This window comes from Lycium barbarum, chromosome 6, assembly GCF_019175385.1.
Source record: "Lycium barbarum isolate Lr01 chromosome 6, ASM1917538v2, whole genome shotgun sequence".
NCBI lineage: Eukaryota > Viridiplantae > Streptophyta > Magnoliopsida > Solanales > Solanaceae > Lycium > Lycium barbarum.
Window position 1 is genome coordinate 108,522,591 of NC_083342.1, and position 21,545 is coordinate 108,544,135.

Consider the following 21,545-nt stretch of genomic DNA (forward strand, 5'->3'; position numbering starts at 1 on the left):
AAATATAATTAAATAAAAGGGTAGTTAATATTATTAATTAGGTCTTAAAAGAAGCTACAATGAGTAAAAATTCCTTTTATAATATACACTCCTCAGTATCTGTTAACCAGATCAGCACATAGGCCCATTCAACAACTATAGTTCATTTCCGGCCCAACTTAGTTGATAAGTGGGATATACTTTTAGTTATGTCTTAAGGCAAAATATGTCGCATAAGGCATAACTTTTTGCAAAGCTTTGCATTATGAATTTATTTATTTTACTGAGTGGGAGTTCAAATTCATAACCCAAGGGTATTTAGACGAACACAAAAATTAAATACCAGCAATTTGAGGGGCAAAAACTAAAAGCCACCCCCAACAAAGGTCAATCCCGCAAATTGCCCGTCCTTTATTTCATATTCCAGCTCATCAATTTCCCATCAGTTGTAATTGCAAATGTATATAAGCATAGTTTTTAGATATTTTGGAAACTTAAATAGAAATAAGAACATAGACCGACATTTCTTTTCTCTCTCTTCGTTTTCACCCTTCTAGGGTTTTCATTTCTTTATTTTGTTCCTCGATTTTTCTCAACAGTAACATTAGTCCAATGAACTAGTTATTTACCACGTTTTGATTCCCGTATCATAATTTTGGTTTGCTTGTTCACCAACCATTATATACACAAAGTCAATCATAAAATTCCGTTTCATACCTTTCTTCTACCAGGGCCCAGAGATATACCTTTTGTACTAGTTGGAGCTGTGGTCTAAAAAATTACTTTTGTTTGCTTTGTTATATTTAATTAATTAATGGAGTATTTGTTTATTCAGTCGTTGAAGTCTCCTCTCGCAGTCGCTGTTGGTGTCTTTGTGTCCCTAATTACTACTTCTCCCATTGGAGTGATTGACAAGTTTTGAACATTTGGTACGCGTATCAAAGTTGTTTATGAACTCTTGACGTATGTAAAAGTACAGTATAATTACCCCACTAAACACCTTCCTGGTAGAACTCAATAATTCACAAAAATATTTGTGTATTTTAAAATCAAATACTTGTGTCCCTGGTCATGAAATATTTTCTTGGATGAACTTTGACAAAAACAGTACTTTCTCCGTTTCAAAATACTTGTCATTTTTTCGCTTTTCATAAGTTAATTTAATTAATCTTCGGAGCTTAATTGCATTAAATTAATTTAATATTTAAAATTAAAATTTAGACATTAAAAATTTATATGAAAATTATTATAAATACAAATTAATATAATTAAAAATAAAATTCATATAATTAAAATTTCAAGAAGCGAAAGATTATAAGTATTTTGGGACAAAGAAATAGCTTAATAGTTACTACTACTCCCTCCGGATAAAAAAAAAGAGTCTACTTAGCCATTTACACACCCTTTAAGAAAATACTAACTGTTAAATAAAAGAGAGTTGCTAAATGGCCACACCAATTTGACTCAAATTTGGCCACACTTATGTAAAAATCAACATAACCTCTATTGTACAATTTTAAATTATGATAAACTTTGAGAAAAAAATAGAAATGATATTGAGTAAGCATAAATTATTAAATTTGTCCTAAATAATCATATGAATTTACCTCATTTGAGTCATTGTGGCCAAAATAGTGTGGCCAAAAGACCTAATTGTAAATAAAAATAGGTTATTTGACTAAACTATCCCTAATTAAATAGACATTGAGATTTGATCATATAACAGTTAATATGGGCAAATATGAAAAAATAAAATTAATTATTTCTTGATTTGCTAAGTAAATTTTTTTTTTTTATCTAAGAAAAAAAGCTTAAATGGTTTTTTTTTTTTATCTGGAGGGAGTACTAAGTTATTGACGTGCAATTGAAGAGGGCAAAGACAATTAAACTACCAATTGAGGGTGCGTCTTGGAAAATAAAGGACCTAAATTTAAGACGTCATCGCTAGCAATTGAATGGCTGACAGAATGAGGACAATTTATAGTTGTTGGGATATAAAGAGGGGGGAATGAATCCACGACAACCACGACAAAGAAGAATTCCAGATGTACGTAATTTATGTTTAGTCAAACAAATTTGATCAAAAGTAAGTATACTTTAAGTGATTAAGATATCGTTAATTGTTCATGTCCCCCTTCATCATTCATGTGGTCGAAAAAAACAAAATCTATTTGGCTCTTCAAATTCAAACTACGCCACATAATCCCTCCGTTTCTAATTATTTATTATTTTCTTATTTATAAGTTTGAAATATTAATTAGGAAGAATATTTAATTATTTTTATTTTTATTTATGTCTAAATTATTATCTCTCTATTAAATATTTTGCTCTATTTATGTGTCATCTCCATTAATAATAATAAGAGTAAAATAAAAAAAAAAAAATTTACATTGAACTTTTAAAATGATAAATAATTTAATACAGTTATTTAACCACGATAAATAATTTAAGACAGATATTTAACCGCGAATTTTTTTTTTTGAGACGGGGAGTAATACATATTCCAGAGATTAAAATGGGTAAAATGAATTGGAAGTTGTACTGTATAAAGAAGTGAAACGAAAGAAACGTGGGTTATATATATATATATATATATATCGTGGTGCTTGTGCTGTGCATGAGGGAATAACTCTTTCATCTTCGCTAGCTCATTTTCTTCTTCTGTTCATCATCAAAAATGGCGAGCGAATTAGAGACGTTGCTAAATAAGAAAGAGCAATACTACTACGAGAATTGCCCGGGTTGTAAAGTGGATCTAGGCAAGTCGGGTCAAACTGGTTTGCCCATAAAGGAGCTCCTCACTATATGGGTCGTCATGCTTAGCGCAGGTAATTAATACCCCTTTCTATTTCATCTACCACTACTTTTTTGTATCGCCTCCCTTTTCTTTTAGTCCCTCGGTGAAAAAAAAAAAAAATGGTATTAGTTTAACTTGACACGAAATTTAAAAATAAAATTAATTTTTTAAAATGTATGATGTAAAATAAGTCTGAAATTATCTCATAAATTAAATTATTTTTAAGTATAAAAATATATCAGACAAACTAATAAGAAAATTAATACTCCCTTCGTTCATTTTAACTAATTAGTTTAGTTAAATACTAAACTAATGAATCCAAGACACATATGTTGTCCGCATTCATGATGAGGAATCATAAAACTTAGAATTTTCTCAAAATGTAAATTTCACTAGTGTGTATATGTGCAAAGCTGCGATTTGCATGTGTTCTGAGTTAACCCAGGCAACAGACAGTTTGGAAATGACAACAACAACAATAACAATATACCCAGTGAAATTTCATAATGTTGGGTCTGGAAGGATAAAGTGTATGCAGATCTTATCCTTGGTAGGGAGGCTGTTCTTAAAAGATTCTCGACTCGAGAGAAAACGTGAGGAAAAAGGTCAAATGAGGACAAGCAGTATGAAAATGACAGTTTGGAAATGACGTCAGCTTAAGTAGCATTTCTGGAATGTCATTTTAGCTGACGTCATGTCCAGATGGTCCGTTGCCTCAGTTATTAGAACACATGTAAATCATATTTCACATATGCTTCTAGCATATTTTTGGAATTGTGATAAAGATTTACATACTAGTGGAGTTTCTAGCCAAAATTGCACATTTTTGGAAAAATGCCAAGTTTTAGATAGTTATTGCTAAAAGCCTCCTTAGAGGATCCTTCTCTCAATTTTATCTGTTGATATTCAGACTGATATTTTTATTCTTTGGTTTCTGTTTCGTGGGATTCAACTCTGATCAGCACTTCCAATTTCATCTCTCTTTCCATTTCTTTATTTCATGGTAAGTTCACTCAACTGCTTGGTCTGTCCTTTTAGTTTAAGTTTTCCGAAAAATACACATGTTTAAGTCAAACTGAAATTTAAGAGGCAGAATTGAAGAGAATCTACTCAATCTTTAGAATAAAATATTGAGATAATAGCTCTTGTTAATAACTTGATCTGTCAAGGCCTCATAGTTTATGGATATGATCTCTTTACTCTGTGGATCTCTTACTAAAAGTTTTAGCTTTAGGTACAACCAATTTATATTGTTGAATATATATAGTTCTACACACCCTGCTCCTTCTTTCTAGTTTGTTGATTTGATTTGATGTGATTAATGTTGTTGAATTAATTCCTTTCTACACGCCCTGACCCTTCTTCCTAGTTTGTTTATGTGATTTGATTTGATTAATGTTGTTGAATTAATTCCGTTCTACATGCCCTGGCCCTTTGTTGACTTGATTTGATTCTTCTGAACTTAATTAGATGTTTTACCGATGAATTTCCAGTTCACTAACAGCTTTTTACATTTCTGCAACCTGTCTTGCCAGAGCTTTAATGGTTTTGAATGTTAACCATTCGAAATTATGATTACGACAATTGTTAACATGCATAAGGGATCAGTTTGCATTTGTAACCTCTGCCCTATCGCCTTGTCGATTGTGTTTCTTGAAATTGGCCCCCTTTGTTATTTTATTTGATTGCATAAATCTTAATGTCTATACTGCTATATTTTATTGCTAACGTTATTTTTATTTCAGCTGTAAAAAACTGATTATTAAGCTCGAAATCTTAGCTTATTTGAAGGTATCGCATTTTGCATGCATAAAACTTGTCAAACAGGGGACGACAGTTCTTATCATGAAGATAATTTCATGCTATATTACGACAATTCATTGCCTTCCTAATTTTGGCTTCCTGTACAGATAAAGGACTTTCACATTGCAAAGAGAGAGGAAGATATTAGTACATATGCAGGTTATGTAGGTAAGCTTATTTCATGCCAAATTTTTTATGTTGAGATATATGATTATATAAAGGTCTGTCGAAAAACTGCTTATCAATTTCCTGAAATACTGAAGGTTCTGCATATATGCTTGGAAGAGCTTTGACATCTGTCTTTTGGGGAACAGTGGCTGATCGATATGGACGAAGACCAGTTATAATTTTCGGCACTTTTGTAGTGTACGACTAATCTTTATTGAAATGTTCTCTCTTTTAGACTTCACTTAAATGTCAACAAGTTTATATCTTTTGCTTTAATTGTGCTTCAGGGTTGTTTTCAGTACTCTCTTTGGTCTTAGTGTCAACTTTTGGATGGCAGTCATTACACGATTTCTTCTCGGTTTCTTAAATGGTTTGATTGGACCAGTAAGGGTATGCTATCAGTTTAATTCCATCGTACAGTTCAGAACTACTCTATTAAGATATTTACCTTCCATTCTTAGGCATATGCTTCGGAAATTTTTCGTGAAGAATATCAAGCACTGGGAATGTCAACGGTAATATGCTCTTTAGTTTTCGGTTATGCAAATGATTTCTAACAAAAGAAATGGAAAGAATGCATTTCTGAATGACCATTTAGGCAGTGGATTTTAGGGAATTTATTTTGTTTTTATTATATGTTTGAATTGTTTCAGATTAGTAGTGCATGGGGCATTGGATTGATTATTGGCCCAGCTTTAGGAGGCTTCCTTGCTCAGGTATTTTCTTTTCCTTAGCTATTTCCTTTTTGTAAGAGAAATTTCATAGCCTAAAATCCTTAATGTTTCTACTTAAAAGTTTCTCTGCAAATCTTAGCAAGAGAATTGAAGAACATTATATTTTGAGAAAATTTCCATCAGCATATATGCTCTAAATGTCTGCTTTTACCTAAGCCTGCAGAGAAATATCCAGCTGCATTCTCAAAGGATTCTATATTTGGGAGGTATTCTGCCTTTTTTCTTTTCATAATTGTGTATCTCCTTCTGTTGCTTGAATTGCTCCTCGACTCCAACGTATGATCTTTTTCTGCAGATTTCCCTACTTCTTGCCTTGCTTATGCATATCAATATTTTCCTTGGTCGTGGGTATTGCTACATTTTGGCTGCCGGTAAATCTATATGATTATGTTAAATCTTGTTTGCAGTCATCATACAATTAGTATTTCACATCCGGAGCAAACTTGAACTTCACATAAACTTTTAATGGACAATTATTACATATTATTTCAGATACCCATATTACTTTAATTTCCGTTGTTGCTGAGAATGAGAATCGTCTAGCCATCTTTTGCCATTTAATATTTCAAATTGTTTTTGAGCTTCTGTACATTCGTGAGGCGGGTGGGAAGGGCTTGTTCTAGTTGAAGCTCTAGTTCTGATTTAAACTTACCCCGAGACATATCGAGGTTCGTCTTAGTTCTTTTTCTTGTTGGTGTTGGGAGCCTACAACATGTTGAAGGAGAGCAAACTAAGGCTTAACTGGTGAAGTGGAGGATTGAGTCGGGAGTTTCTTTTTTGGGATGATTACATTTTTGGACTGCTGAAACGAATAATAGCCAGCAAATGTATAGGTTTGTATATTAAGTATAATTATACATATAATATACATCTTGTATACATACAATATACATAATCAGTGTGTAGGTTTTATATATTTTGGCTAGCGCCCATAACTAATTTCGGCCAGACGGGCCAAAAATGAGAAAAGCCCGGATAAGAAGTTGTGTGGTAATATAGGGTGTATCTCTGGTGTTTTGGTGATGAGAAAACTCTTTAAATATAATGGGACTCGTTTCTTAACCTTACCTACAACATATGGATTTCTGAATTTCTCTAATCACTTTAATCCGTGCGTCTTCGTTTCTATTTTCATATAGTATTCATCCTTAAAGATCATGGATTGCAGGAAACATTACACAATCATGAATCAAGAATGCCGCCTCAAAGTTCATACAAGGCTCTAGAGGCTGCATCTGATACAAAAGAAGGGTATGAATCAACCCCAAAAGAAAGCCTTTTCAAGAATTGGCCATTGATGGCGGTCATCATCTTATACTGTGTCTTCGCTCTTCATGATATGGCTTACTCCGAGGTATACCGTAACTTCTAACCCAAATTAAGTTACTGTAGGATACAATCTTTGCATCATGATTATGTAGGCATCTTCTATTATAAAACATAAAAAAGATAAAGCTATGCATATTTTGGCATGACATCTGTTAATTGCATGTTGTCATGCGATGACTTTACTGGAAACAAATTGTATTAGATATTCCTAAGGGACAATGTCGATTTATGTTTTATGCTGATTTGTGTTCCATATCAATGCTGCACCAGTGCAAAGTTTTCGGCCCCAGCATTCCACTGTAAACTTTTAGTAAAGTTCTTTTTTCTCATCTTTGAAAATATTATAAGTGATAAGCTCTGGCGTTCAACTTTCAATCTCCTTGTCTGCGTAGTCGTTATTCTGTTACTTGTATTTTATGTGTGTGCTATTTGCAACTCTAGGGGTATATGAAGAATGAAATACAACAAATTTATCATATCAAGAGATTTTAAGACTTCTAAGAACATCCCATTGTAGCTTCATTACTATTTGGGTATCAGTGATTGTGAGTTGCAAAACACAAATAGATTCTATTCAATTTGTTGGTAGGTTTTTGAAATTCCCTCCAGTGTAAACATAATTAAAATGTAGACCATACTTGTTCTTTCAATCTTCTGGCACCAGGGGCATTGCATAAATAATCCATTTCATCGTGTCATCAAAAAAAAAAATATCCATTTCATCATCCCATACCCTATTTGCCTCTGCAGATCTTCTCATTATGGGCTGTGACCCCTAGAAAGTTTGGAGGGTTAAGTTACTCAACTGTTGATGTTGGTGAAGTACTGTCGATCTCAGGTACATGCCAATTTTCTAGTAAATTAAATTCTTTTGCAGATAAATGAACCTTGCATGCCATTCTTTTGTCCAACTAATTTATTTGCTTCTTGCTTTTTGTTTCTTCATCTTTGATTTGATTAGGAAGAAGCGCTTGCTGTATTCACGTAGTCAAAATTAACACCTTTTAGGAAATAAGATATTTTAATCTATAATATCAAACTTGATACGATCCTTTCAAAAAAAAAAAAAACTCTGTTAGATCTACTAATGCAACTAGTTAAATAGTAAAGGAAAGAGTAAAGGAGGAGCAGAATTTGATCCATTAAATGCGACTAAAGTACATAGATTGTACATAATTCAGAAGCACTCTTACTACTCGTTTATGTTTAGAACTACTTTTTTCTAATTGTTTATGATTATAGCTAGTAAGGTTCTACAATAGTTCAAAATAACTTGTTAGTTCCTCTTTCTATTTATGCCTCCTGTTGGAAGATTTGTCGATATCAAGGTCTTTTCGCTTAAAATGAAAACTAATTCTATGTTGGCTATGATTGCGTCAACACACATGACCAGTCTTCATATTAGTAGGTAATTATTTTTGCTATTATCTTTGTAGGATCGTAATTGGATTATTTGTTCATTTTCGTTCTTGAAAAGCATACTAGAGCACAATTATGCTGCCAAATATTACTATTCTCTAGAAGGTCAAGCAGAATTAAGGATTTTAGATTGGTAATCAATAGAAGAATTAGCTCAAACAGAAAAGTTATTTTCAAAGCGTCTTGAGTTATCTGCTGTCTTGTTTGGCATAGATAGAACTACAGCTAATACATTTCATTTCATGTAGTGATAAGATATTACGTACTGAAATTACAGTGGCGTTTCAGGATGTGGCCTTCTAGTCTTTCAACTAACTCTGTATCCATGGGTTGAGAAGTATGTTGGCCCTATCATCATTGCTCGAGCATCAGGAGTAAGTACTTGACTTGTAAAATATGTTAAACTCTTGAGTTCTATCCAGAATTCCAGAAAATCTATAAGTAACTTAAAATTCCGTGATATGATCAGGTTTTGTCAATTCTCTTGTTGACAAGTTACCCTTATATCGCTATGCTGTCTGGGATCACCCTCTCTGTGGCGATAAATTTTGCATCCCTAATGAAGAATGCTTTGTCTGTAAGTGCTCTTTTCAGGTTTCTGTAATTTATCTTCCTAGTCGATCTATTCTTGCTACCAAGTAATTTTGTGTGCATACAAAGAGCGATGATGAATGAAATATGGAAGTGAATGTGATATTCTGAGAAAAGTAAACCTCTCTTTTAATCAATCTCTCACTCTCTCTCTCTCATGAAAAAGTTATAGCTAATAGGAGGCTGTTGTTAGAAAAAGAGTGCTGCAAATGGACAAAGTGAGAATCATATGAAGACTCTTAACACATCATGGTTTTAATTAAGATTAAAGTAATATCGAACAAATATTGAGATAAAACCCGAGTCTTGAGGTGTAAGATCATTATGTGAGAAGTGGTTCCGCTTAGGGCATTGAGTTTTGAACTAGTAGATTGTCACGAGTATATGATATACCACTCATATGGGCAGGGGCGGAGCTAGTAGCCCGCGCGGTTCGGCGGAACCCAGTATCTTAAGTCTAAACTCTGTATTTGTCTTAGAAAATTTATTGAATCTGTGCAAATTATTGATCTAGAACCCAGTGACTTAAAAATGCTAGAATCAGGAACCCATAAACTTCAAATCCTCGCTCCGCCTCGGCATATGGGAGTAACATTTCTATACGTGAACGATTTCTACATGCCAATATGGTAATTTATGATCTCAAATTCTAACATTGACTTTCGAATTGCCTTCACAGATCTCAATCATAACAGGGTTGTTATTGTTGCAAAACAAAGCAGTGGTAAATTCTTCATTGCTCTCTCCTTTAAAGCTATATCTTGTAAATGTCAATTGCAGAACCATTATATCATCCATGCCATATGCTTCACTTCGTTTTGGTCTGATATTAAATAATTTTTAACCACAGGATCAGCGACAACGAGGGGCTGCTAATGGACTTTCCATGACAGCAATGTCATTTTTCAAAGCTCTCGGTCCAGCTGGGGGAGGAGTACTGTGAGTTCACTTGTTTTTTTTAACACTTACCATTCAAAATAGTTTACGACATTTTGGAAAAGATAGGGGAATTGGTTGACCAGTATCTTCCAAATTGAATTTTGATAAATCTTGCTGAACAGAACAGACTGTATTCATTTTCTGGTGATGCTTGCGGGGGGTGGAAAACCAGAATGTGTTTACCTGGTTTTGCTTTAGAAACAGGAATATCAATCTCTGTTCTTACAGCTAAAATTGTCGCCTTTTCTTGATTTGTGCAGCTTTTCTTGGGCACAAAAAAGGCTTGACGCTTCCGTTCTTCCAGGTAATGATCATAATGTATCTATGTTCGTTGTTAGAATAGCTGAGTTCAGCTGAACCCATCGCATATAAATTGCATCCGCCTATGCTCTTTGCTTTCTCTGATCTTTATTTCTGTTGTGCTCTACATGAATACAGGTGTTCAAGTGGTATTCTTTGTGCTGAATGTGATTGAGGCAATTGGTGTATTGCTGACATTCAAACCATTCCTAGTTTCAACACAACATAATTAGAGGAGAGCTTATGGTCTTTTTCATTAATTAGTGCACCTGAGCTCTCTTTGTTAATTACTACTATATATATATAAGGGACAACAAAAGGGCTTTTTTAGTCCTCACAAAACTTTCCCAAAATATCAAACTTTTCAATTAATTACTTCTAGGTCCTAACCTTATTTTTTAAAGTCAAATTTATATTTTGTTCTTATGGTCTACTTTTTTAAAAGTTGTTGAACATTCTGTCTTATTTACTTATTTTCTATCCGGTGGTACCCGCATTGGAGCTCGCCGAATATAGATTCGGGTCACATAGGGCTCAATCGGGGGAAGCGCTCCCTACCAAGGATTTTTTCATACTCAGGCTCGAACTCGAGATCCCTGGTTAAAGGAGGAACAACCTCATCCGCTGCACTTTATTTTCCCTATTGCTTTCTTCTGTTGATCTTATCTATTAACCTAAAAAATAGTCGTTTCTTCGCTAAATATTCTTGCTTCTTGTTGCTCTTTGTTTTCTTCGTTTTCATTTGTTGCTTATTAAAGATTTTTACATGTAAGCATTTCTTTTACTTTATATTTGTACTATGAAATTTGAGAATTTCTGAAAATTCTTTTACTTTATATTCATACTTTAATGAGCTCATATGTGTTTACCAAGATTAGTGCAAAAATGATTTTCAGATAGTTTTTAACAGTAAAATAAAGATAATATTATCAGTTAAGATCGGGTTATCTTTAAAAATCTCTTGTTTGGTTAACTAAAATTAATTTTTTAAACAAAATGAATTTGAAGTAGGGCGGAATTAGAGTGTCAGCTACCGATTTGATCGGATTCGGTAGCACTTTGGTTAAAATTTGTCTTAAAAGTTCATTAAATATGTACAAATTATTAATTTAGAACTAAATAACTTAAAAATTTAGAATTCGAAACTCATATATTTCAAATTATGGCTTCGCATTTAATTTGAAGTAAATAATTTCATCAAAATGAAAGTTAAGATATTAAAGGAGTGAAATGAAAGTTTTGCTTTTTTATATTGAAAATATACTTATTTGAAGTTTAATTGTCCGTATAGTCAGTAATCGATGTAAGAAAGATTCTTCTATTATTACCAACATAAATTATATTTTTTTAATTAAAATATTATTTTTTATCTCTGGAGTTGCACGGGCCTCGTGAAACTAGTCTTAAATATAAATGTCATTTTTGTCTGCTGGCAATTGTTTTTAGGTTAGAGGGTATTTTCTTTATGTTTGTGTAGGATGTGAAACTTCATTCAGACATCGAGTTATAATATAGTTGATTAATGAAATGAAAATTTACATATTTGAAAACTCGAAAAAACATTAGGTGTTTTTACTCGGAGCATGCACTAAGCCATGGTTAACTAAGAAATATAGCCAGGAATTATGCATATTAATTAACCACAATTAAGTAATAATCCTCATGTAAAACAGTGTTTTAAAGGCAGTTTCGGGACTCATCTCGAGGCTAGCCCCGGGGCGGGCATAGGCAAAACGCCTAGGGGCTTACGTGTATGGCTTAGTTCAGTGAGGCTTACGTCCTAAGCGCCCGACTGTACGCCCTAAACACGCCTAACGCTCAAGGCTCGGGGCTCGCCTAAGAGTTCTTACACAAATTATGTGTCAAATTCTCCAGTTAACATTATCGATCCTCATAATTCTTTACTAAATGAATGATGCTTAATAGTTTGATTCATTTATAGAAATAAGACGATTGAGAATAACTTAAATAACGAATCGTAGTATTGCATATTTACTATTTGAGAACACTGCGAGGGTGAACATCACTTAACATTTCTTTTAAAAATATTTTGCCGAATTTTACATCTTTACTTGCCATTAGTCTTCACGTTTTTGTCTTGTGTCTCAAAATTATCATAGTTTATTATTTTGTTAGTTGAAATTAATTTTATTTTTATTCATGAAGGAGTGATGTTTTAATTATAATTTGGTAAAGCTTATTGATTATTTTCTTTTAGAGAGGTAAATTGCATAGTATTGTTGACACCCAATTTTGTCCCGCCTCTCCTCCGAAATACCTATTTACGCGTCTAATATTTTTTGGAAAATTAAAAAATATATTTATATTTTTTACTATAATTATTAGCCTCTTATCAATACCGGCGTTTCATTATTCTATTACAGTTACTAGCCATTATTATTATTATTATTATTATTATTATTATTATTATTATTATTATTATTATTATTATTATTATTATTATTATTATTCACAATTTTTATCATTTCGGCATTTTACCAGCTTACGCACACGCATCGCATTTATCTTTGCATAATTAAATAATAGTGTTTATTTACTGTGGATTTTCGAAATATTATTGCACGGCTATTACAACGCCATTTTTTATCTGAGCACTAATAATTGCATATTTTATAGTAAGTAATATTTTAACACAAGTTATTTAAATAGGTCTTTTATTTAAATATAGTAGCCCAATCAACCCATACTATTTTCGGACCAATTCATAAATCAACCCACATTTTTAATTTACCTGGCCACATTTTAATTCAATCAGCCCATTCTTTTAATTCAGTAGCCCAAATCGATTAGCCCACATTTTAAATACCCCAGCCCATATATTTTAGCCCACCACATCCAATACCCGACCCGACCCGGACAGCCCATTCTCTTCCTAAACCTAAACCCCCCCTTTTCTTTTCTTTTCCTTTTCCTCTTCCACCCACCGCCTTCACCTTTCCTCTCTTCTCTCCTCTCCACCATGCCGCTCCCCACTCCTCTCTGTCCCCATCTCCTCCACACCCCGCTCCCACTTCCCTCTGTTCCCCACTTTCTCCTGTCCCCCCACGCCACTGTCACCCCCACTTCGCCCTGTTCCCCATCACCTCCCCCGCCCCTCTCTTTCATCGTCATCGTCATCGTCATCGTCATCTCCTCTCCACTCACCTCTGTCCGCGCTTTTCACAAGAAACCCTAACTCGCCACTATAAATACTAGTCCTTGCATCCATTTTAGGGAGGGGTTTTCGATTCAAAAAATTCTCCAAGAAACAGAGGTTTTGCTAGTGGCTAAAATCCCCTTTAAAATTGAAATTCTGAAGCAAGTTTTTCGAAACCTTGGGATTCTCTAAAATATGAGTTTTTTTTAGTCGCCTATAATTCCTTAAAATACGAGTTTCATTAGCAGTTACAATCTTGTTTTATTGTCAAGTCAAAATACTACATCAATTTTGTTTTCGTTTACCTTGTTGTTGATGTGAATCCGAGCCTCGCAAACTCGGATTTGGTAGTTTTCGAGTGTAGATCGGAGACTCGAAGCCTCACTTCGCTGCACCCGAAGAAAGTAATTTCTCCTCCTTTAAGCCATTTTGCTTACAGTCGGGTCTATATGTATATCTATTCTGCTTGGTGTTTAGATGATCTCGTTTTAGTTTGATTGTGTGCTGATCTTATTTCCTGTTTATTATGTGTTTGTTAATGTTTGTGATTGATTGTTAAAATTAATGGTTAGTTTAGCATTGTTAGCAGCTTTAGCATTATAAGTTTGTTCCGTTTAGTTTAATATAGTGTCGTTTGCTTATATGTCAGTTTAGCTGCTATTGTATTATTACTTTAATGTAGTCCAGTTTTCGGTTCGGTGTTAGTTTTTGTCGTTATGATTAGCCTTTAAGTATGTTGCTAGTTCTTATGCGAGTTTGGATATCACTAAACCATGTGTTTATGGATGCTGTCTAGTACCCTATTTGAATGGTATTCATGTTTAATCCATCTTAGTCATATATTCTCATGTAATCAGGCCATGCTTAAATCGATAATTTCCTCACATGCCTACTAGTTTTGAGCCTAAGTTTGCCTGTACATTTAACTGTTGTCACTTGTTATACTACATGTTCGTTAGGTATGTTCATTAGTTGATAGTTTGTATACTCTGTTTAGTACAGTAGCACGCTTAAAGATCAATTTGCTATGTGGTTCTCTCTTGACTGACCCTCCCTTGAAGATCCATGGGAGGTCTTAAAGCCCGACAAAATGTTAAAGCGACTCATTTTCCAATTATGTGGTGTCTTTGCATGTAAATGAATTCGAAGAAGTGTCGAAGCTTTAGCATGACTGTCTGAGTTTGTATTCATTTAGTTTGACATAGAAACTGTTCTGAGTTTGTTTGGACTGAATAATGAGTTTTGATCCCTTAATGGACATTCCTTAGTTGTTTTCTTATGCTAATTTGAAGATATGTCTAGATAAAAGCTTAATCTTAAAATGATCCTAACTTGCCAAGGATGTGCTAGTGAACTTGTTTGAAATATGTGCAGGCCTGTAATACATTAGTATTGGTCATAGTTGTTTAGTTTACATAGGTGTTTGTTTGAGCAGGTCTTGTATACCATTTTGGCTATTTATGTCCATTTGCACATCTTTCCTTTTTTCCTCAAATCTTGAAAGCATATCTCCAGTTTCAATCCCTTTAAATTGATTATTGATCTTGACTTTACATGAAAGTTTAGACATCTTTAAAAGTGTCATTTCAAATGGTTTAACTACTGATTATATTCCTCATGCTAGCAGTTTATTGAATAGTATGAAAGGAATCTGTTAAGAGTGTTGTTACCTTCCTGGGTTTTAATATTGGATCCTTGAATTGACATCAAAATCCCGTGGTTGGTAGTATTTGATCTGTGCGTAAACCTGACTAAACTGAGATGAATTTATGTTTGCTTGAGGTTCTAACTTGTTCAAGTTTTTTTTTTCCTTTCTTTTTTTTAAAAGAATTTTCCAATCCCCATTTGGCTATCTTGTTTGCTTGCTGTTGTTGTTGTGTTTTGACATTGTTGTGCCCCCTTGGTAGAAATTTGGAAAGCCATTGCATTAGTTAAGACTTCGAATTTCCATCTGTTGCAAACTAATGCTAAATAAGGGTTGTTGAGCCTCCTATTGCTATGTCAAATGTTACTATGAACATATTGTTTCTGTGTTGCTGAAGTCTATTTCACTCTGTTAACGTACTGTAGGAATTTCATAAATGCGTGTTGGCTGAATTGCTTGTATATACTTCAAATATACACAATCTGCTGAGTTGTTTTGAGCTTACATCTTATATGTTTAACGTTATTTATCAATCGTATACTAATTCTTTTCTTTTCAGCATGACCATCGCATACGAGTCCGAGGGACTTGTCTCCTTTTTTCGCATTCGGTGTTGGGCTAAAAGCCCAACGAAATCTCCCTCGCATCAGCTCTGTCCACGGCAAATAAAATGTTGTGCCAAAGCCCAAACGAAAAAACAGCAGCAGCAGTTCTAAAAATGGGCTGAGCCCATTAAACTATATTGGCTCTTCTATTTTTATTTCTGTGCATTTAATTTGTATGGCATGATTAACTATTTATTTTGTTTTTGTTTTCTTAACTTAGATGAATTCTAGTAAATTTAGTGGGGTTTAGTCTTAGTTATGGGTAGTTAATTTAAGAGAAACTAACAATTAATTCCATAAGTTATTCTCTTCTTTTCATGCTTTTATTTTATTTGGAATAATTGATTTGCAAAATGGCATGACTATATATTTTAAGTAAAGGGAATCACATTTTTATCATAAACGTTTCAAAACGTCACTAATACGCAATTATAAGTATATTTTAGAAATAACTCTTCAAGTTTGAATCAATCATGCATATTTTTAGCTAATAAGCATTGTCACACCCCATTTTAACCGGGTCGATTTAGGAGTATGACGTATTGGTGATTCCTGTTTATTTTGTTTTAAGGAGTCGCCACCTAATTAATTTAATGGTGAATTAGGACACCAAAATGTTAACTAAGGTAAAGTTGAAACTAAACCCTCGTTAATAGTCTGATTAACCAGTGTGATTCTAGGTAAGGGCTCTATATTATTCTAAAGGGAAGGGGTTAGGCATCCTTTAGAATCCGTTAACTTACGGTTATCCGACCAAACTTAGGTTAATTAATTGGATCAAATATAATGCTTAACTCTTAAGAAAAAATAGAGTTGTAAATATTATTGAGGTTTTAAAAGAAAATATAATGAAATTTATAAGTGCATGGTAATCCACTTAAAATAAAATTTATAAATGTTGTTGAGTTTAAACTTATAATTTTATTATACAAATGAGGCTTGCAAAATATAGTGATTTGTATATAGATAGAAACTTTTTAAATAAGACTTAACCAATTTAATCTTCAGAACAGAATTATATTGTATAAATATAGTGATGTAGAAAATCTAGACTTATTTTTGAATAGTAAAAAAAATAGATAAGTTTTCTTCCTCTTATTAACTAGGTATAGCTGAAAATATACATGATTAGCTCCGAACTTGAAGGGTTTATTTATAAAATATGCTTGAACTTATATTTGCATATTAGTGGTGTTTTGTAAATTAAGATAATAAAATATGATTCCTTTAACTCAAAAATATGAATTTATGCCATCAATTATTCTAGAAGCAAATATTATAGATTCTATAAATAATTTCTATGTGGAAAGAAGAAACTGAAAACTTATGGGATTAATTATTGATTTTATTTAAACTAACTACCCATTATTAAAACTAAACCTACTAATCATTAGGTTCATCTAAATTAAGAAAATAAAACAAAATAAAGAGTTAGTCATACAATACAAATTAAATGCACAAAATAAAATAGAGGTGTAGAAAGATGTAATGAGATTAGCCCATTTTGGGCTGATGCTGTCTGCTGCCACTGTTATGGGCCTCGGTCCAGAATTCCTTTTTAATTTTTTTGTTGCAGATGGGATGACTCGAGAGGAGGATTTTGTTGGGCTTTTAGCCCAACATCGAATGCGGAAGACGAGGAGTCCCTCGGACTCGTATGCGATGGTCATGCATAAAAATAAAAAGAAAAGGATTAGTATATGATTTATAGAAAAGACTAAGCATACACAATATAAATTTAAAAGAAGGAACAAGTTTGAATTGTCACGACCAATTCCCTAATGAAAGAGATCAAGTGAACATACGCCACAATTTTTGAACCAAAACACGTTTAACTACTTAATCTGACGTAGCAGATTTTGAAAGGAAAAAAAAAGAAATTCAACTTGGCAAGCCGAACTCAACTTAACTTGGCAACCAGGAAATATTCTCAATGATCAAAAAATGAAAAATGAAAGATGGATCAGATAGGGAAGACCCAGGCACAAAATCCACAAGCTGACAGTTCGCAACATAATATAAAGAGAGGTCTTATCCCTACTTCTTAACAAGCTGCTAACCTAATGGCAGAATCAAACAAATAGCACACAAACATAGCTTATAAGTTGAGGATACTGAATCTCAAAACATGGTTCAGCTTCAGCTGTTAGACCAAAACTCAACTAAAATGCATTCGGAAACTATAGTTTGACTGCAGTGACTTGACATTTAATTGAAGAAATGATGTAAGGGTCACTCTTTAGCTTCTTATTTGAGGACGGAGAATGGCAGTAACTAACTTCCTATTCCTTCCCCTTTTTCCAATATCCAGTCAAGTATATCTGGTTTTTCTTCCTAATATAAAAGTCCGAATCAAATAGCTGGCTAAACTTTTGAAGAGTAAACGAGCACCATACAGGAGGGACAGGCAGTCCATAATCAAATACATTATCATCCTATGCAGATGCATATTTTTAAATAATATTCTCATGTAAAACAGAGTCAGAATTAGAAGAAAAAAAAAAGTTTAGACAACTGCCCATGCACAGAAGGTCTATAACTGAGATATATTAAAACAGGGTAGAGCTATGCAAACAAGTCTTGTCAAATCCCAATCCTAATGTTGGTGTAACTACAACAATGAAACATTAATTGCAGCTTGGGGAATGCATGTCTCCTGTCATTTTAATCCTATAATTATCAAAACTGATGGAATTTTCTACTGAGCTCTTTTTAAGCAAGTACAATAGCACATTTGTCAAGAAAGAAGAAGACACAACAAATCCTTAAACAAATTAAACCTCCATGATAGACAAAGAAAGACGTATGCAAACTGTAAGCAAAATAAAGATATGCGAACAATGCATAAACCCACAACTTTTTTTTCATTATTTGATAAGCAGTCTCAACACCTTAACCCATTCTAATTCAAGCAAACCACCATATAAGCTTTGAACTTAACATAAAAAATCAGCAAAGAAACTGAACAGATATGAGACTGGTCGTTATTTTCTAAGTGGATAATTTATTAGGTAGAAAGATTCAAATAAGTTCGACATCATTTTAAAGCAAAAACCACTCATATTTACGATCATGCAATGGCAAGAATAAATGCTTGAGAGCACATCATTTATACACCAATCTCTGAACCTCAATATTACTTTTCGAAAATTTTAGATCTGTGAACTCTAGCCATGAAACAGGACTACACTTAAGGTTCAAAAGGCATTCAAAGGATTAAATAGGTTTACTTTAAACATAGAGAAACTCAACCATACATAACTTAGACTTAGAAACAACTTTTTAGGTAATATTTGACTGCAGCAACTAGATAGTGACTTGAGGACTTAAATCATATCATTTGGACAAAAGACCATGAATTTACTGACTATACTAGACTTAAGCATACAGAGTAATGGCATGGATTTAGATTTTCAACTCACAGGGAGCTGGCATATGAAAACCTAAGTAAATTATCAATGGGTTATCTAAAGCAAAATGGATCTTGACAGCACATTTGACCCTCTTTCGACTTCATGTTACATATTACTAACAGGATTCAAGTGATTTGAACTCCAGCAGGCAAATCATAAGGAAGTTAGGCATATTTATTAAATTTTCTATTAACAGTTTCAAGATCCAAGTCCAAAACATGATCATCAGATTATCAAACAACTAGTTTATCATTTTTAACCAAAAACAATATACAATATAGCCTCTAATATGATGTTAAACCAAATTCAGTATACTCAGGTCATATCACAGGAATTTGAGACTAATATCCTCATTATAACGCATAATACCAAACTGGTATACGACTGAACCACATATTTAGCTGGAACTTAAAACATGCTGATTACCCGACTGAACATATAATTGTCACTTAAATAATGCAAAAATTACAAAAATCAAAAGGGGAAGAAATCACCTTTTTCGGGTGCAGCGAAATGGGTACGAATCTTCGACCTACACTCGAAACATTTCAAATTTGAAGCTGCGTATGCTCGGATTCAAACGAACACCCCCAGCAAAAACAGAACAAGATCTACTATTTTGTGACGATATCGAGCAAATTGAAAGCTGATGTTTTAAAGGGGGAGAACTGGAACAATTAAATACTTGTATTTTGAAAGAAAATCTAGCGATTCAAAGACATTGATTCTTGGGGATTTATGGGGTTTCAGAACCTCTCTAAACGGCTCAAGATAGGATTATTTATAGGATGGATTAGGGTTTTGAGTTTGAGAGGAGCGGGGACAAAGGGAAGTGGAGTGACAGACGCACGGGGTGTCAGAGGTATGGGTGTGACAGGGTGAAGTGGGGTGGCAGTGGCATGGTGGTATGGGCGTGGGGAGGCGAGGCGACAAAGGGGAGTGGGGTGTCAGAGGAAACGGGAGAGACAGAGGGGACAAGAAGATATGGGGGAATGAGAGAAGGGATGAAGACGTTGACGGAGAGAAAAAGGGAGGAGGGGAAGGGAGAGCCGCGGCGGAGATGAGAGGAAAGAGGGGAGGGGAGGCGGAGACGAGGAGAGAATGAAAGGAGCGGCGGGGCGTGTGAAAAATGTGAAGGGGATAGGGAACCCTACCCATTTTCATTTAATTAAGAAAACGGGTCGGGTCCCTTTTGGGCTGGACCAGATTAATGGATAATGGACCGGGGTATTTAAAATGTGGGCTAATCGATTTGGGCTAGTGAATTAAAAGAATGGGCTGGTTGAATTAAAATGTGGACTGATTTATGAATTGGTCCGAAAATAGTATAGATTGATTGGGCTACTACATTTAAATAAAAAACCTATTTAAATAACTTGTGTTAAAATATTACTTAATATAAAATATGCAATTATTAGTGCTCAGATAAGAAATGGCGTTGTAATAGCCGTGTAATAATAATTCGAAAATCTACAGTAAAATAAATACTATTATTTAATTATGCAAAGATAAATGCAATGTGTGTGCGTAAGCTGATACAATGTAAAAATTGTGAATTATAATAATAATAATAATAATAATAATAATAATAATAATAATAATAATAATAATAATAGTAACTGTAATAGAATAATGAAGTGCCGGTATTGATAAGAGGCTAATAATTTAGTAAAAAATAAATATATGTATTTTTTAATTTTCTAAAAATATTAGAAGCATAAATAGGTATTTTGGAAGAGAGGCGGGACAAAATTGGGTGTCAACAAGCATAATTAATAAGAAATGATTCACTTCCTTTTGAATCCTATTTACAAGTCTAGATTTCCTACACTACTATATTGATATAATGTCGTTTTATTCCAAGTTAAATTGGCTAAGTTTTCTCTTAAAAGCTTCTACTTATATACAAATCATTATATTTTGCAACTCTCATTTTACAATAAAATTAGTATTTTAAACTCAACAACATTTATAAGTTTTATTTTTAAGTGGACTACTATGTATTTCTTCAAGATAGTTTAAATAGAATCATTATGTTTCCTTTAAAACCCTAATAACATTTATAACCTATTTTTCTTAAGATTTAAGCATTATATTTAATCTTAATTAACTAACCTAAGTTTGGTCGGATAACCGTAGTTAACGGATTCTAAAGGATGCCTAACCCCTTCCCTTTAGGATAATATAGAGCCCTTACCCAGAATCACATTGGTTAAGCAGACTATTAACAGAGGTTTAGTTTTAACTTTACCTTAGTTAACATTTAGGTGTCCTAATTCACCGTTAAATTAATTAGGTGGCGACTCCTTAAAACAAAATAAATAGGAATCACCAATATGTTGTACTCTAATTTTAACCCGGTTAAAATGGGGTATAACAAGTATATATGATAGTAGTATGCTTTAGAAATTGTGATTCTTTTATTATTTGAAAGTTAAGGGGCTAAAAATGATTTGTATCTCATAATAACTTTTAAATCATTGCAGTTATTTATACTTGTAAAATCATGTTAGAAGTTTTGCTTTCTATAAGTTTCTTAATCATGTTATTAATTTTTTTAAACTATTTATATATATTTTATAATTTTTGTGTCATTATACTATTTTACTATATTATAAATTAAATTTTAAAGATCCATAGGGCTTACGTCCCGTACTAAGTAAAAC

General features: G+C 33.2%; 1 protein-coding gene across 2 annotated transcripts; it reads left to right on the plus strand.

Moving 5' to 3' along the window:
• Positions 1-2,575: 2,575 nt before the first annotated feature.
• LOC132645349 (protein ZINC INDUCED FACILITATOR-LIKE 1-like) lies at positions 2,576-10,901 on the plus strand. 2 transcript variants are annotated; one of them, XM_060362296.1, is made up of 17 exons: positions 2,576-2,807; positions 3,739-3,779; positions 4,687-4,747; positions 4,843-4,945; positions 5,035-5,137; positions 5,209-5,262; positions 5,401-5,463; positions 5,638-5,687; positions 5,777-5,852; positions 6,650-6,835; positions 7,561-7,648; positions 8,518-8,603; positions 8,699-8,806; positions 9,500-9,544; positions 9,671-9,759; positions 10,020-10,063; positions 10,198-10,901. In XM_060362296.1, the coding sequence occupies exons 1-17, from the start codon at positions 2,657-2,659 to the stop codon at positions 10,290-10,292; spliced, it is 1,443 nt and encodes a 480-aa protein (XP_060218279.1). In that variant the 5' UTR covers positions 2,576-2,656; the 3' UTR covers positions 10,293-10,901. The 2 variants fall into 2 exon arrangements, with proteins under 2 accessions (XP_060218279.1, XP_060218280.1); XM_060362297.1 differs by having other exon boundaries at positions 5,035-5,131.
• The last annotated feature ends 10,644 nt before the right edge of the window (positions 10,902-21,545 follow it).

Bases quoted from the DNA above. Each gene is read 5' to 3' on its own strand.
- LOC132645349 (XM_060362296.1), top strand. From the start codon at position 2,657: ATGGCGAGCGAATTAGAGACGTTGCTAAATAAGAAAGAGCAATACTAC. The intron at 5,138-5,208 runs GTATGCTATCAG...TTCCATTCTTAG, and splicing joins GTTTGATTGGACCAGTAAGG to GCATATGCTTCGGAAATTTT. The intron at 7,649-8,517 runs GTACATGCCAAT...GTGGCGTTTCAG, and splicing joins TGAAGTACTGTCGATCTCAG to GATGTGGCCTTCTAGTCTTT.